Raw genomic sequence first — 16003 nt, 5'->3', positions numbered from 1 at the left:
TTCTGTGTCCCATGTGCTCTGGCCACCACCTTAAGTCTTGGCCTCTCACCCCTGCAGGGCCCACCTTCTTAGTCAGCCCTGCCCTCCTCACACTACCTTTTACAGCCTTTATCCCCCCACCTCACCCTTTATCATTTTCCCTGCTTTATTTCTTTTCATATTTATCACCATCTGAAATGAAATATATTTTACTTATTTAGTCTCCATAGCTAGAACAATCTCCATAGGAATAGGGATTCTGACCATTTCTTGATTGGTATATTTTCTACACTTTGCATACAGGAAGCTCTTGATCCACAGTTTTTTTTTTTATAGTTGAACTGTTTCCTTGGATACCAAGGAAAACAATTTAATTTAGCATCAGTCTATATTTATTTCTCTGTTGCTCGAATATAAACCAATGATGACTAGAGAAGAAACTCTGGGTGTTTATTTAACAAAATTAAATTCACATTTCTGAGGCCATCATAGTGCATCCAATGTCCATTTATCTGGAAAGCGGCAGAATAATGATGTTCCTCTTTGTTAAATAATGTGGTACCTTCCAATAAATACTTAAGATCAGATAAATCCAAGTAATAGGGTACATATGCCAGGTCTTCAGATTTCCAATGCTGCATATTTAAGACAACAAAAAGGGGTGCCCCATGGCAGAAAACTCGTTGGGAAAATTCTCTTAAGCCACTACACCTCTTTCTCCTAAATGAGGAGTGCAGAAAAAACATCCAGTTAATTGAGGGTCCTGATAAGCTGGGTTCCGGTTAACCAAGGTTTTATTGTACCCACTTTCTTCACACAGTTCAATCCTGGAACAGAATAACTCATCCACAGCCAGTCGTATCAAGTTTCCATGTGGTATTTCTTGGGGGAGGATTTACATTAATTGTGCGCTGCTGATCTTCTTGCACTCGAGTGGGGCATCGCCAGTTGGAACAGTAACTCTCCTGTATGATAGACATGAGATTTTCAAGATTTTTTGTAAAATTATCATGCTCATTCCCAAACAAATCAATTATTAGTGAAGCTTTATGAACTTCAGATTTGTATTGCTGTTTTTCCATCTTGTCCCAAATTCAGAGTAGCTTCACAGTTGTAAAACTGTACGTGTCCATTAAATAAAGAAAACAGTCTACAAACTCTCTACCTAAATGAAGAGAGAGTTCCCTGGAGAAATTTTCATTTTCATTAAGAATTACATATAATAACATCCAGAATCCATCTATGGTGCAGGTATTTTTCAGTCTTATTTCAACGTACAGTGGTGTACAGGATACTGCTTTGCGGCCAGCTTTGATAGTAAAAACACCTCCCCAGGGAAGAACAGGCCTCCAAAATGAGCGATCTTGGTTATAGTTATTTTTAATTGATGCTTTGATCTCTTCAGTGTCTTCATCCTCCTCGGGGACCGAAAAACACCGGTGCCGCCGCACCCGTTGCCTCCGCCGCTTGCTCATGGAGAACCCGTTGCTGCGCCCCCGCCACTTCATCTACTAGCACCACCGGCTGTCTCGGCGGCTCCGGCGTGAGCGCTGCGCATCGGCATGGCCTCCATCGCACCCGCCGCGGCGGGAGCCACAGCAGCCGCAGCGCCCAGGCTCGATCCGACCGGACCCACGGAGCCAGGACCGCAGGACGCGTAGCTTCTCACTACAGCGATAGGTTCAGCCTGACCTCGCCCCCCTACCCCCAGCCCCCAGTGCCCTGCGCCTCTGATCCACAGTTTTGAATGAATGAAATTAGAACTTATTTCCCTCACTCTTCTGCGTATTGAATCTGTACAACTAGCATTCCGTAACATTGGCATAAGGATATCTCTATACTCTGTAGGAACTGTGTTGGGTTCTATGAGCATAAGCTTAACAATAAGGATCATAAATATTTGCAACTATCTGTACAGCTACCATGGGTGCCTTCCCAACTGAGTTCCAGTAGCCCAAAACCTACCATAAAATTAATTAGGCAGCGAGTGCAATGTTCTGGCAAGAACATAGGCAAAAAGAAAGAAGGTTGGGGCTCCACCCTTGGTATACTTCCAACTTGATATATGACTTCAGACAAGTGTGCTACTCTATACAACAGGATGTCGGAGTAAACGATGTTGAAATTTCCTTTCGCTCTTACCACATCCCCTCTGTCTTCCAGTCCAATATACTCCACAGGAAAAAATGCACAATTATACATGGCCTGCAACAATATAGAAAGGGTTGAAAAAAAAACAAACCAAACCAAAGAAATCTCCCAACACATTTCAAATTTTTTAAAAAAGCCACCTTAGCTATAAATATCTTGAAGCAAAGCTGTAAATACCTTCCTCTGCTTTCTAAAGAGGTTTTACCCTGTACTTCATGTCCTCAATTCTTGTCCCTTCTACCTATTCCAAAAGGTTTATATTATAGAATGCTTACCTTTATTGGTTATCTTCATTGAATTTTTCTTGGGAAGCATAACTTTTAGAATGAAATTATTTTTAAACTGTAGCTGTATTTCTGATTAAGTATCCAAACCAAACATTTTTATTCTGATAGTGATTATTTTGCCAGTTCATTGGATTCAGTGGAAGTATCTGCTATTAAATGAATTTAGGTCAACGTAAAAAAATGAAAAGCCAAAGGAAAAAAAATCACCCATCAAGAAATGAGTCATAATCTTCCTTTCTATTCACCATATTACTGCCTGGAACATAAGGGGTAGTAGGAAAATATAGCCTTTGCAGTAGGTGCTATTTGAAACAACTTGCATACGCTTTACAGAAGTGCAGCTTTCAATTAAACTACATAGTGAAGTTATACAGCTCCTTCCTCCCACACAATATAATGCAAAGGTATGGCAGAAGTTCAAAATTCATAGACAAAATCAAGTAGATAACACCAGTGAGATCTTAAAATGTGGAATATTTTACTAATGTATGTAAGTTAAATCTTGGACTCCATCTGCCTGAAAAGATGAAATTAAAATGATCATTTTGATGCACTTTAACTAGCAGTATGCATATGTAAATGTTTACAGGTCCTTAGTTAGAGCTGGGAAAATGACAGTAAAAGGGGCAACTAGCCAACATCGCCCAAAACAATGATTTAGGAAATACTTGGGCCATGTTTTCAAAAAAGTTAAAAATCCAGATAATAGTTTAGATGATTTCGATAAAGTTAGTGGTGAAATAATGTGTTAGTTTCAATTACTGAGTATCATTTATATTAATAATCTTCCACTTAGTTCTAGAGTGCCAGCTCGTATAGAAAGCAATTCTTAAAAAGTGCCTCTGTACCCATCATACTGATTCTTGCAGATTCCTTCTGTGGAAAAAGAACAAGCAAGTGTATCAGAATTGAGATTCTAATGGTTGGGTAATTACAGAGCAGAGTGGGTGTTCAGTTTGGATAGAAGGAAGAGAAAGGTTCCAAGAAAGATTCCCCAGGCAAAGGTGGAAACCCATTCCCAGCCCTCAGTGGGAAGCTGGTAAATGGAGTTTTGATCATATGAGACAGCATGGTTTCATCCTGGGCACCTCTGTGAGGGCCCAGCTCTAATTTGAGCATTTATAGAGGTCATAGCCTTTGGAATTTATTATCTTAAAGAAGCAGTTATTTCAATAAGATTGTGGCCTTTGAGAAGTCATTACTGAGGCTGTGCTTCAGTTTCCTTCTGCATCAACAGAGGCACCTACCTTACAGGCATTTCCATCAGAGAGGAATGTTTGCATATAAAAGGAGATAATGCACTGGAAGAAAGTTTGTGCATTAAAAAGAGGGAGATGTTAGAGAGGTTATTATATTTTCTTGCTTCAGAGGGTCATCACATTGGTGTGCTGTCAATGCATGGAGTCTTCTTACAATGCATGGGTTTGAGTAATACACTCATACACTCAATGATTTAATTTACAAAGTTGAAAGGGCAAGGCAGGGGAAAAACATCATGAACACTGTAGGATGATGAAATCCACAGTAAGGCAATACCAGTGGCGTGGAGAGAAAGATACATTTGTGAATGAATTTACTTGGGCTGTAGTTTATGTACAAATATGGCAGGGCAGAGTTTTTGGGGTTCAGAAAGCAGGAATGAGCGCTGTTCTGGCCCTTGCTTGCTGTCCTGAATCTCTGCACTCCTCTGCTGGGCTCAGTTACAAGGTGCTGTTTGCTTCCCCCATGCCCATTCAGCACTCTGCTTGCCCTGAGCCTCTTTGCCCAGCACTGGATGGGTGGATTAAAACTGGAATGGGAGGTAAGAAGACTGGGCTTATTTATTCAATTTGGATTTAACAGTAATAAAGGTGACATTCTACTTTAAGTCTCAGCTACTTGCTGCTCATTTCCAATTTGGCAGAAATGAATTGAGGATGTGTGTGTGTGATTAATTCCTCTAAACCTCTGACAGAGAGGACGAGCATCTCTGGATAAAATAGGAGAAAATACAGGAAAAAAATAACGCAAGAAAAAAATACTGTGAGAAGGCAGAGAATGAAACTGGTAAAAAGAGTTTGTGAGCCAAACAAAGTGATGTAGAAGACAAAGAAGAAGCAAACCTGCCATTTCTGGAGTTGCAAACAGATATGAACCTATTCTAAAAGACAGAAACTTTGAACATTCTAGAAACACTGCATCTTAGGCCTGATCATCATTATAATTCAAACTCATTATGTAAAATTTACAATTCATTATTTCCATCCTAAGCCCATGCATGTCTCCTGTTGTATTTCTGTCTGGTTTCTGGGACGACAGTTTGTAACTAGCTCAGAATGGACAGGGTCTTTATGAGGTACCTGGAGTCCAAACGTGACACTCATATTACCTCATCTCACACCTGCCTTATCCCTCCTGTATATTTTACCAAAATTTTCATCAAGAGATGACAGCAATGGTTCCATTCCCTAAGCCTCCAGCAAAATGTAATCAAGTGGCTCCTGGACTTCTCAGGTCTTACCCTGAGTCTTTCCCAGAACTTTTCAATTTTACTCAGCACAACAAAGCCCTCAACTGGCCAAATCCAACTTTGCTAGAAAACAATCCTGCAATTACCTGTTACCACTCAAGCATGCTCCTTGGGTGGTGGTAATTGTGTGTGTGTGTGTGTGTGTGTGTGTGTGTGTGTGTGTGTGTGTGTGTGCGCGCGCGCGAGCGCGCGTGCAAGTATGCTCATCACAGTATTCCTCCATCAAAAATGTATCTCTTGAGAAGGAAGACATGTCTACTGTTAACAAAAATAAGATTCCTTTCTGTGTCTTCACACCCAAAGCAATTATCTCAGTCATTTTCAACTCTTTTGTGTCTCTTCCATGTTCAGATACCAAATCCGGCCATCAAAAATCCTTAGTAGACATCCGAGTCACACCCGAGTCCGAGTATCCACTATCAGACTGTGGTATTCACTACCAAATACTCTTTAATAATGCCCCGATCAAATACACAGACACTCATTGGCTGGGCATGTGGTACTTTGGGACCAAGCTCTTCCATTTACAGCCTCAGCCCCCGTGCCTTCCCACCACGTTTAAGCATGTTGTTTTCCTGAGCCCGTTATCTGTGCACGCTGCTCTGTCCCGTTTAACTAATGAACTCCTATCCATTCATACGTATCAAACCAATTATCTTCTCTGAGAAGCCTTCCCTGACTACCAGCCTCTTCTCCTTGCCTTTATGCAACCTCTCAACCCAGACCTTCATAGAATCACCAACTTCCTACTTTGCATTCCCACAGCCTCCTGCCTATCCCTCTATTGTAGCACTCATCATCTGTACCTAGTGTTCTTTATGCATTACAGTCCTGGTGTTTTTCTTAATTTCATTGCACTTTTTAAAACAGATTGAAAAACATGAATTCAATTTGACCTGTTGCATCTGTTTCCTCCAATATATCTTTTCCCTTTTCATGTTAGTTGTTTTTTGTTTGTTCTTTTGATGTTTTTAAAAGGCATACCAGATTTTTAAGTTAATTCACCACTTATTTTCCTATATGATTGTTTTTAAATGTAAAATTTTTCCCATCCAGATATTTGATAAATATTACTTTTAATATTATCTAGATTTTTTGGTTTGATTTCCTAAATTTAGCTTTTTTAATTTGTATGGCATTTATCTAGCACATGATGTGACACAGGATCTAATAATATATTTGCCTAAAAGCTAACCAATAGTCCTAAAATCACTTATTGAATAAATGTTTTTTCTTTATACTGCTTTTTATGGCTTTGTATTATATGTTAAGTTCTTATATCTGGCAGCAAATCATATAGGAAAGTAATTGGTAAGTGAAACATATTTTCTTGGACAATCTAATCAGTTTCTTTTGAAAAAGAAAAGGAATAGCTCAAACTGAGAAAGTAAAAATCCACCTGGCTGTTCATCAGGCTGGTATAGCTAGCTGCAAAATGAACAGGAAATCCTTATTTCTTCCAAGGGCACGCAACAGCTGAAGTGTCCCAATATCCATCTTTTTTGGGTGACTACTGCTTTCTTACTCCTTGGAAGATCTTGTTCTCTAAAATCACAGAGTATCAGAAAATTTGATTTTTAAAATTATATCAGTAAGATGGAAACATCCTATTCTTAGTTGGAGGTTCTAACTCACTTTGACATGGAGAAACAGCCCTGATTTACATCTCAGGAGCACAGCTTCAGACAAGGCTTTTCTGAATATGGCATTCCACATTTTATTCATGGAAACAAACCCCGGGTTCATTTTGCGGTCCAAGTCTCATGTTGATTCCTTTACTCCCAGCCCTGCTATCAAAACGTGGCCTTACTATTGCTCTATTGAGCAGTCTCCATTTTTACAATAAGTCATTAAGCCTGATTGTGGAACTATAATTTTTGTCCTTGATGGTCTTGGACTGATTGGATTGGACACAGTCTTCTATTCTTGTGTCAGTGAAAAACTCTTAATTATTATAATTTAACAATATGGTTATTTTTCATTGTTAACTAAAGGTTTTCCAATTTTTTTGGTCTTTCGGCCCTCTTGTACACTCTTAAAAATCATTTGAGGGCACCAAAGAGATTTGTGTCTTATCTTTTGGTATTTACCATAATAGAAAAAAAACTGAGATGCATAAAAAATATATTTCTTTTAAAGTTAATTTTAAAACACTGGTAAATTCAGTACATGTTAACATAAATAATATTTTTATGAGATGTAACTATAGTTTCCAAAACAATAGAAATCTAGGAGGAGAAAGAGTATTATTTATATTGTTGCAAATTTCTCTAATGTCTGACATAACAAAACATATCTGGTTCTGCATTCACTGTTGTGATATCACATATCACATAGCCACTGGAAAACTTCACTGTATACTTGTGAGAAAATGGAAATCATAAAAGAAATGAAAAGAAAAGTCTTACTATTATTATGAAAGCAATTTAGATGCTGTGAATGTTTTGACAGGGCTTCTGGGACCCCAGATGCTCCCCCCAACGACAGCCTGAGAACTTGTCTTAGCTATTCCAGCTTCTTTAGATTCTCAGATGAATTCTAGAATATTTTTTGTATTATAATTGGGAAGTAGTACTTATGTATTTAAAATCTTTTCTTCTCACTTAAGGGTAGATATCCTGTCTCTCTAGTTAATAAAACATTTTATAAATAATTTCTCAATAGTCTTGCATTTTTCTTTTCGTATCTCCCACATTTGTTATTTTTTATCACTTAGTTATTTCATGCTTTGTTTTTATTGTGAATGGAAGTAATTTTTCACATTGTACTTTAATTGGTTATTGTTGGCCTATTTTATTTTGTATGTGGTTCCTTGGCTAATCTTCATTCTTATGTTAATAAATTTGATATGATGTTTTTTAAAGAAACAACTTAAAATTTTGTGCCTGTTTACATAATGTTGGTATTGATACAGACATTCTCAAGATTCTGAGAAAAATACAATGTTCAATGTCTAGATTTCGAAGATATTTTACGTGTAAGGATCTAGAACATGCTAAATGCCTTTTGGCCTCAATTCAAATGATTGTTGTTTTTCTTAAGACAGATGCATTGATTAGGACTAGATAACCTCTGGTCTTTTCTAAAAGTCCTTAGATAACATCATGAACACCAGACCCATTTAGATTATTAACAGAATCAAAGAACATTTTGGTTATGGTTCTCACCTTCTGAAGCAGAGAGCTAACTATAGCCATAATGTCCTTTGAGGCTGTTTAGGGGAATCTTGCCAGCGTGGACCTACCAGTGAGCCCTGTTAGGAGACTGGACAGGACTCCTAGGCAGGAAACCCACTACAGGGCTGGTGGTGAACAGGCATCCTCCTGAGGGCAGGGGTTCCTGCCTTGACTTCAGCCTGAGCCCCAACTTCCTTAAGCCGCCAAAGGGAACTGGATTCTGGGGCGTCTCATAGTCACCTCCCTCTCGGGGCTGAAACCGCTGCTGATTTTCGGGCTCGGGGCCTGCGGGCCACGAAGTGATGTCCTCGAGGTCTGGGGGAGTTCTTGGGGAGGGGACACCGAGCAGTACAAGGAGGTGACTTTCTTCCAGGACACTGGGCCCGCCCGCAACGGCTGCAGGGATCCGGGGGCGCGCCAGAGTGGGCGCCAGGCCAGGGAGGGCGCCCGAGTCCCGGGACCCCGCCCAGGGCCCCGCGGGGACCGGGCGCGGCTAGCGCGGCCTCCCCTCGGCTCACGGGCTGAGGGAGGGACGCTCCCCCTCTGCCTGGAGGGGGCGGACGGCAGGCGCGGTCCTCGGGACTCCCTGGGCCGGGTCGCCGCCGCCGGCTCCTCCCGCCCGCCGTCGGCCCGCCCCTGGGGGGCGGCCCGGCCCACCCCGCTGGCCGCCCGGAGGGCAGTGAGCGGGCGCCCGCTTCCGGCCCAGGTAGGCTGCCGGCGGGCCGCGCCCGGGCTCCGAGAGCGGGAGGCCTCCGCGCGCAGCCGCCCCGAGACCGGCGGGGACCGTGAACCGTGCGGGGACGGCGCCCCGGGCCCCGGCGGGCTCCCGGAGGACCTGTGGCCTGTGGCCTGCGCCGCTGCAGGTCCACCCAGGGGAGCCCGCTTCGGGGTGATTTCTGTAGGACCAGGTCGGTGGAGCTGGGGTCCCCGCAACTCCAGACGTATGCAAAGTTTTCTTTTTAAGGGAAAAGTTGAGACAAGAACGTTGTAGTCCCTGTGGAGACCGAGAAATCCTTCCAGAAACCATGTCATTTCAATTTGCTTACCGCCGGCGCTGTTCTGTTGGCCAGTAGTTTCTGCATGCACTTCGCTGTAATTTTCGTACAAGAAAATGTTTAATTTTTATGTTTTATAAGTTACTTATACAATTTTTCTATTTTGTAAGTAATTTGTTATTATTATGAATGTAATTGGACGTAAGGTTTGAGATAGCCGCTATAATGGACAGTAACATTAAAAAATACATGTATTTTTGAAAACCAAAGAGTTCTTGTGTCCTCTGCGGCAGGTGCGTGGTCTGGGGGGGCCGGGGAGGCCGGCGCGACCCCATGCCCCTGAGGCAGTGTTCCCTTTTTCAGTTACCCAGTGGCTGCTCTCAACCTCAGTTTACGTTTAGAAATTGAGTTCTACTGAGTAGAGCTTCCATAAGTTTAGGAAAATAGAAATCACTTTGTGTGAAATCCTTGAATAAATAATTTATTCAGAAAAAGAAAAACCCAAAGGGTTTTTTTTTGTTTCTGCGGTTTTCTTGGTGATTGTAGGTGCTCTTAAAGCCTCTGAAGTTCATTTGTAATTTACATTGACTCAGTAACTAACTTGAGAGGTGCTTTATGCCAGTACAGGAAATGAGGTGCTTTGTATTCCTTATTAACTGTGAAAAAATGCTAAAACTGAGGAATACATTATAGTCCTGTCATCCTACCTCAGTGTTTCTAAGTTCAACTTCTAATTTCTTTCTCCAGGTTCTGGATGCCTCTCCCTGAAGCACTGTGACTTTTTTTGTTGGGTGTTACAGTCCCAGTGTCGCAGCTGCAGCCTGGACACTTATTCTAAGTCCTGATGTCTGAGCATTATTATGCATTATTTTCAAGCCTTGGTAAAGGTATGTGATAAAGTTATCAAGTTTTCTGAATTTACTGCAGCCTGAGGGCCAAGGCTTGACAGGTAAATGAGGGTACATGTTATTTATGACATACTGATGTTCTTATTACATTATAAAAGATAATTATTTTCCAAAGGGAAAAATTAAAGATGTATAAGATTTCAAAGATAACTTGTTCTGTATGAATATATTGATGTGATATCTAGCATGTGAAAAATTACTCTCATTTGTCTTAGTCCTTTTTTTATTATTGGGTACCAAAAAGTGCAAAGTAAAAGATTTAGTTTGCTGATTTTTACACCAGCTTAGTGTATCATTTGCAGAGATTTTGGTCACATCACGTAAGGGGATAACATTACCCTGTGCTTCCTTTACAACTATAACTTTATAGCCTGATTTTTTGTGCAAATATTCTTTGAAAAATAACTTTTCTCTGAAATCCAAAATATTTGAATACCCATTAGTTGCTACTAATAGTTTGAGAAATAAATATTTAAAAGTCAAAGTATATCTTAGATTCTATAAATGTTAATTATATAAAGTTTGATGGAAAATGTTTTATCATTTTAATAATTTCTCCAATGTTAGTGCTCTAAACTATTTCCAACTTTTTGTTTGTTTGTTTGTTTAATCTTTACAAACAAGGATACCTGCATTAGTTTTTTGCCTGGATTACATATAATTTGTAATTACATGTAACTTGAAAGATTGTATCTAACAAGCTCCCTTTTCTTGCTAATAGAAAACAAACTCAGCTGTCCGTTAGAGGGCAAATAGAAGAATGGGGCAAATAGGCTTTCAAACTTAATTCACAGAGACCCTTTACCACTCTGGGGAGTCAGCAACTTCAAATTGGGAAGCAGTGCTCTTTTGAACTGAAATCATCTATCATTAAACATCAAATTTCTACCATGGACTGTGACATGGTTTGTTTCTTGACTGTACCATTTACCAGCATTATGACCTGAAGAACTCTCTTTGATCCTCAGTCTTTTTTCTGAAAGTGAGGGCTACACGTAATGCCTTTCTGAGGGCTTCTATGAGCATTTAAGGTTACTGACATAATGCATGTGAAACTCTGGTATCTGTTCTATGATAAACAGTCAGAAAATGTTATTCATTTTTTTTGATGCCTAAAACCTCTCCATATGGATAGGTCTATGTTTATTGGCTATTTCTTAACAAAGAACAACAAGAAAAAAATCATGTAGATGTCATAGGCTGATACTGATGAAGGCTGAATTTGGCCTTCAGATGTTTATTTGTGTCAGCTTAGTGCTTTACAATTGTTTACAAATGTTTTAAACTTAGTAACTTTTGAATAAATTCCCAGAATCCTAGCTTCCCCTGAAAAACAAGAGGACTGGCAAGGCAGGGCTCGAAGCTGCTGGCAGCTGAAGCCAGGATGTGGTTGCCCACTTCGGAGGCGGCATACATGCTCCTCTTTGCCACAGTACCTCCACTCGCTGCCTTTACCTTATCCAGACCTGCTGCGCTCATGTATTTCACCTCCTGTGCCCCTGCAGACCTTTCAGTTTGTGATTTCTGACTCAGACGATGTACCTTACTAATTTGAACAGGAGTTATGTGACCAAAACTATAACCTGACTTCCATCCTTTAAAAAGGAGGAAAGTAATCCTGTATGACAGTTAATGAAGCATTTCTTCCTAAAACTCATTGGACACAATATCAACTCTGAGAATTAGTTCTGACATGCATTATTATTCCAGTTTACAGCTGTGGACATTGAAGCTTGTAGGTTTGTACTAAAGCTTAAAATTTCTGATAAAGATTTTTGAATTCTCATTAATACCACTTTTTAAGTATGGAGAAATTTTCTAGGAAATGATAGCCTTTCTTTTGGTTCTAGTATTTATTTTAAGCAAGTACTTTTATCTCCATAATTACAAAGTCAGAAAATTAGTGGTAGAAAATAGAATACATGTGTAGAAAGACAAAGTAGACCTTTTTTCTCCTCTCTAGAAAACATTTTTGAGCAAATCAAAGGGAACAAAACATTGATTATGGCTCATTTAAAACACCGTGCATGTAACTAGACAAAGTCTGTTTTAAACCATATTTATTGCCTGTGTTAGGGGTAAGCTGAAAAGGATATGTGTCTAGCTCATCTGGTCTGTAGTTACATTGCATCAGAGATTTCTTTGAGTCTGTGTTTTAGAGTTCTGTGGGAAAAGAGATAACCAGCACTTGTTTGGTAATTCATCCTGGTGTCTCCAGAAGGTGGTTTTATATAGCAAACTCACTTTTTCACAAGCTTCTTTAAACCAGGAAGGCTTAATTTTATTACTTCATAATCAAACCAGGAAAGTAATTGATATAATACATTAAAATCGGAAATAGTTCATTTGTGGGTATAGTAACTCTATGTGATTCTGAAGGTATGTGAGTATGTATGAAGGAAGTTCAAACCAGCCATGCAGAGTGGGAGAAGCCTCCGGGCAAAGATAACAGGAGGTCCTGCAGCAGAAAAAGGGTTTTCAGTGTCCCAAGACCTATCAGAAGGCAGTTGAGGCTGAAGTCACTGTGAGTGGTAAAAAAGAATGGAGGATGAGTTTGGGGAGGTCAGAAAGGGCCAGCTTTGATTCAGGGTCTGCAGGACATAGTAAGAATGTGGATTTTGAAGAATATTTAACAGGAAAATAATTTCATCTGATTTCTGTGTTGAGATCATTCTGTCTGGTCTGTGCAGAGATAAGTTCTATAGTGAACCAGTTCGACATTTCAGGATGTCTCCCACATCACAGGCAGGCACGCCTTTTGAATCTAACATAAACCTTATGTGATGCGGTTTGAACAGCTTGACAGAAGTGGGTGCCTAAAGGGAAGGATCTTCCAATAATGTTCTACAGTAAACAAATGATGAATGTTTTTGAAAGTGAGAATCACAATATTAAAATATTTCTTGGTTTCGAGTAAAGCCATCTGTTACTTTCTCTGTGTGTTTTATATCAAAGGCAAATTGCATTTTCATTGAGAAATGGTATTCTCTATGTATTTTCAAAAGTTTACAATCTGATTGACATTTGTGTTATATTAGAAAGGAAGATGTGCTCGTGTTCATTTATGAGGCAGTAATCCCTAAATTGGATTTCTAGCCCCTTTTCACTGATAAATTTGGTTATTATATCTAAAAGATTAAAAGATACTTGGAGAGAATGATTTTCTGCTGTAAATTTATGTACTCTCCTTAGATATTATGTGAATTAAGAATTGTTAGGAGGTAAGAGTATGAAGGCGCATTAATGCAAACATTGTGAGAAAAGTAATTTTCACTTTTCTGTTATTTTCTTTCCCTAATATTACTTCTGAGAAATCGTCCATTTAATATCAGTTTTAAAGTTTATTGATATAAAGTTATGTTATCTTTTTCATCTCTGCTGTAATTTGTCAGTCTCTTCATCCTTAATATTGCTCATCTCTACCTTCTCTCTTGTTTGTTTTTTATTTCTTGATTAGTCTTGACAGATGTTTGTCTATTATAAAAAATTCTCTTCGAAGAGCTGTTGTATTAGTTCCCTATCGTCTTTTTTCTCTATAATGTCTTCCTTTAATTTTTACTCTTACCTTCCTTTTTTCTCCTCTCTTTGGTTTTATTCTATAATTGTCTCATTTTTAGTGTTTCTTCCTTTCTAATACAAAATTTGAGGCTAATGTTTTCCTAAATGTACTGCTTTAGCTGTATCCCATAAACTTTCATGAGTAGTATTCCCATTATTATTTAGGTCAAAGTCTATTTTAAAATTGTGAGTATATTTCCTCTTTGGCTCCTGAATTGCTTAGTAGTACCTTTTAAAGTATCTAATTGCATGGATTTAAAAAAAAATCTTGTAATTGATTTCTTACTTAATTATATTGCAGTCATATGTGCTTATGAAAAATATTTATCCATTTGTAGATATAGGCTATCATGTGTATCCCAGGATATCCATTAAATTCTCCTTGTTAATCATGTTGTTTAAATTTTACTTATCATTAAGAACTTTTTTGTCCACTTGATCCAAAAATCACTGAGAAAGTGTTTTAAAATATCCTTCTAACATTGTGATTTTCTCTGTTTTTCTTTATATTTCTTTCAGTTCTTATTTTATGTATTTTGGGGCTCTGTATTGAGCTTTTATATTTTCTTGCAAAATTAAATCTTTTGATTATTATGTAATGAACCTTTTTACCTCTAATAAATATTTTTGCCTTAAAGTATATTTTATCTGATGTTTATCTAGTGATACTCACTTTCTTTTGTTGAGTATTTATATATACCACTATTTTACTTCCATTCTATTACTGACTGTGTGAATCTCTTGCAAACAGCCTATAGCTATTAGTTTCTGTCTTTTCTCTAGTAAGTTTGGTCCATTTACAATAATTGTGATTCCTGGTAAACTTATAATTATTTCTACTGTTTTCTCATATTTTCTATTTCTCCTGCTTTTCCTGTGCTTCCTTTATTCTCCTTTTCTGAGGTTTTTGATTGAATGAGTTTGTTATCAGTTTTTCTCCTCTAATTTTTTGGAAGCTATACAGGTATTTTGAGGTTCTAGGGTTTAATATATATTTTCTTTGTCAATCTACCTAAAGACTGATCAATTTTGTTTCTCTCTCTGAAGAATCAACTCTTGGTTTTGTTGATTATTCCTTGTTGTTTTTCTGTTCTCTGTTTATCTCTGCTCTAATCTTTATTATTTCTTCCTTTTGTTATCTTTGGGTTTAATTTGTTCCTTTTATTCTAATTCTAGTTCTAGGATATAAAGTTAGGTCATGGGTTTGAGATTTTTCCTTCTAAAAATATCTTTTTATTTATTTACTTATTTATTGGAATAAAGTTGATATACAATATTATATAGGTTTCAAATGTACAACATAGTGAATCAGAAATTATCTACATTACTAACTGCTCATCACAAGTGTAGTTACTCCCATTACCATACCAAGATTTTACAACATTGTTGGTTAGATTCTCTGTATTTCCATTCCTATGACTAATTGATTTTATTTTATTGTTTGATCTATTTGTATCAGAGGGTTTTACTTATTTATTTTTCCCAGTATATTTTTATTGAAATATTGTTGGTATACAATATAATATTGTTTTCAGGTATACGGCATAGGGAGTAAACAATTATATACATTACTAAGTGCTCAACACAATGAATTAGTTAGCATCTGTTAACATAAAGCTTTTACAACTATAAATTTGCCTCTTGGCACTGCTTTTGTTACATCCCATAAATTTTACTATGCTGTATTTTTGTTTGTTGCCAGATATGTTCTAATTTTCCTTGTGATTTCTTGTATGATGAATCAGTTGTTTAGTTGTATGCTGTTTAATATCCACATATTTGTGGATTTTCTACTGATGTAAGTCCTAAAGGAAGTGAGGGAGTAAGCTGCATAGATACCTGGAGGAAAAGCAATCCAGGCAGAAGGAAGAGCCAGCTTGGGAGATAATCCCTGCTGTGTTTTAGAATGAGTAGAAAGGTAGTTTGGTTATTTTAGTAAAAAAGAATTAAGTGCAGGTTTACAAAAGCAATCAGAATAATTTGTTGAGATAAATGTTAATATGCTGAAGTAAGATTCATTGTATTATGGTCTTTTTTCTATCACAAAAGAACCCCAGCAATTCAATATATAATAAATCAATTCAAAGAGATGATTCTTCATTTTTAAAATGTAGCTTTATAAGTACCTTTTCAGAATTATGGTAAATATGTATATCAAAATACAGTAATATGCATGAAAAACAGTTTTTTAGCTTACCTAATCATATAATTAAAAACTTAATTGTGTGTTTTAGTTTTATGAGGGACAGAATTACTTTTTATTCCATGAGTGTGAAAGGACTAGAAAAAATGTGAACATTCATTGCTATGTAAAATGCAGTCTACTACAATCATGAAATAATCAGTTGTTTACTAACTGTGACATTTTACTTTATTCTTAAAGAATAAAAAGCTATGTAGTGGAAAGAATAGTTTAGGAGTCAGAAGACTTGCTTCTATT

General features: G+C 37.9%; 2 protein-coding genes and 1 pseudogene across 4 annotated transcripts in view; 2 read left to right on the top strand and 1 right to left on the bottom strand.

Moving 5' to 3' along the window:
• PLXDC2 (plexin domain containing 2) overlaps window positions 1–16003 on the top strand; it is a 786648-nt gene that overhangs the window by 467167 nt on the left and 303478 nt on the right. The gene's annotated exons all lie outside the window — the stretch shown is intronic.
• On the bottom strand, window positions 444–1379 carry LOC140848089 (uncharacterized protein C14orf28 pseudogene; annotated as a pseudogene).
• LOC140848088 (uncharacterized) lies at window positions 4212–14072 on the top strand. The gene is made up of 4 exons (XM_073230372.1): window positions 4212–4218; window positions 5278–5355; window positions 8303–9043; window positions 9845–14072. The coding sequence occupies exons 1-4, from the start codon at window positions 4212–4214 to the stop codon at window positions 9940–9942; spliced, it is 924 nt and encodes a 307-aa protein (XP_073086473.1). The 3' UTR covers window positions 9943–14072.

Source organism: Manis javanica, chromosome 2 (assembly GCF_040802235.1).
Source record: "Manis javanica isolate MJ-LG chromosome 2, MJ_LKY, whole genome shotgun sequence".
NCBI lineage: Eukaryota > Metazoa > Chordata > Mammalia > Pholidota > Manidae > Manis > Manis javanica.
The sequence above is the reverse complement of the archived record's forward strand: the minus strand, read 5'-3'. Positions and strand labels throughout refer to the sequence as shown.

Coding starts and splice junctions, on each gene's coding strand:
- LOC140848088 (XM_073230372.1), top strand. Junction 5,356..8,302: donor GTATCCACTATCAGACTGTG/GTATTCACTACC, acceptor AACTTCCTTAAG/CCGCCAAAGGGAACTGGATT. Junction 9,044..9,844: donor GGGTCCCCGCAACTCCAGAC/GTATGCAAAGTT, acceptor TTCTTTCTCCAG/GTTCTGGATGCCTCTCCCTG.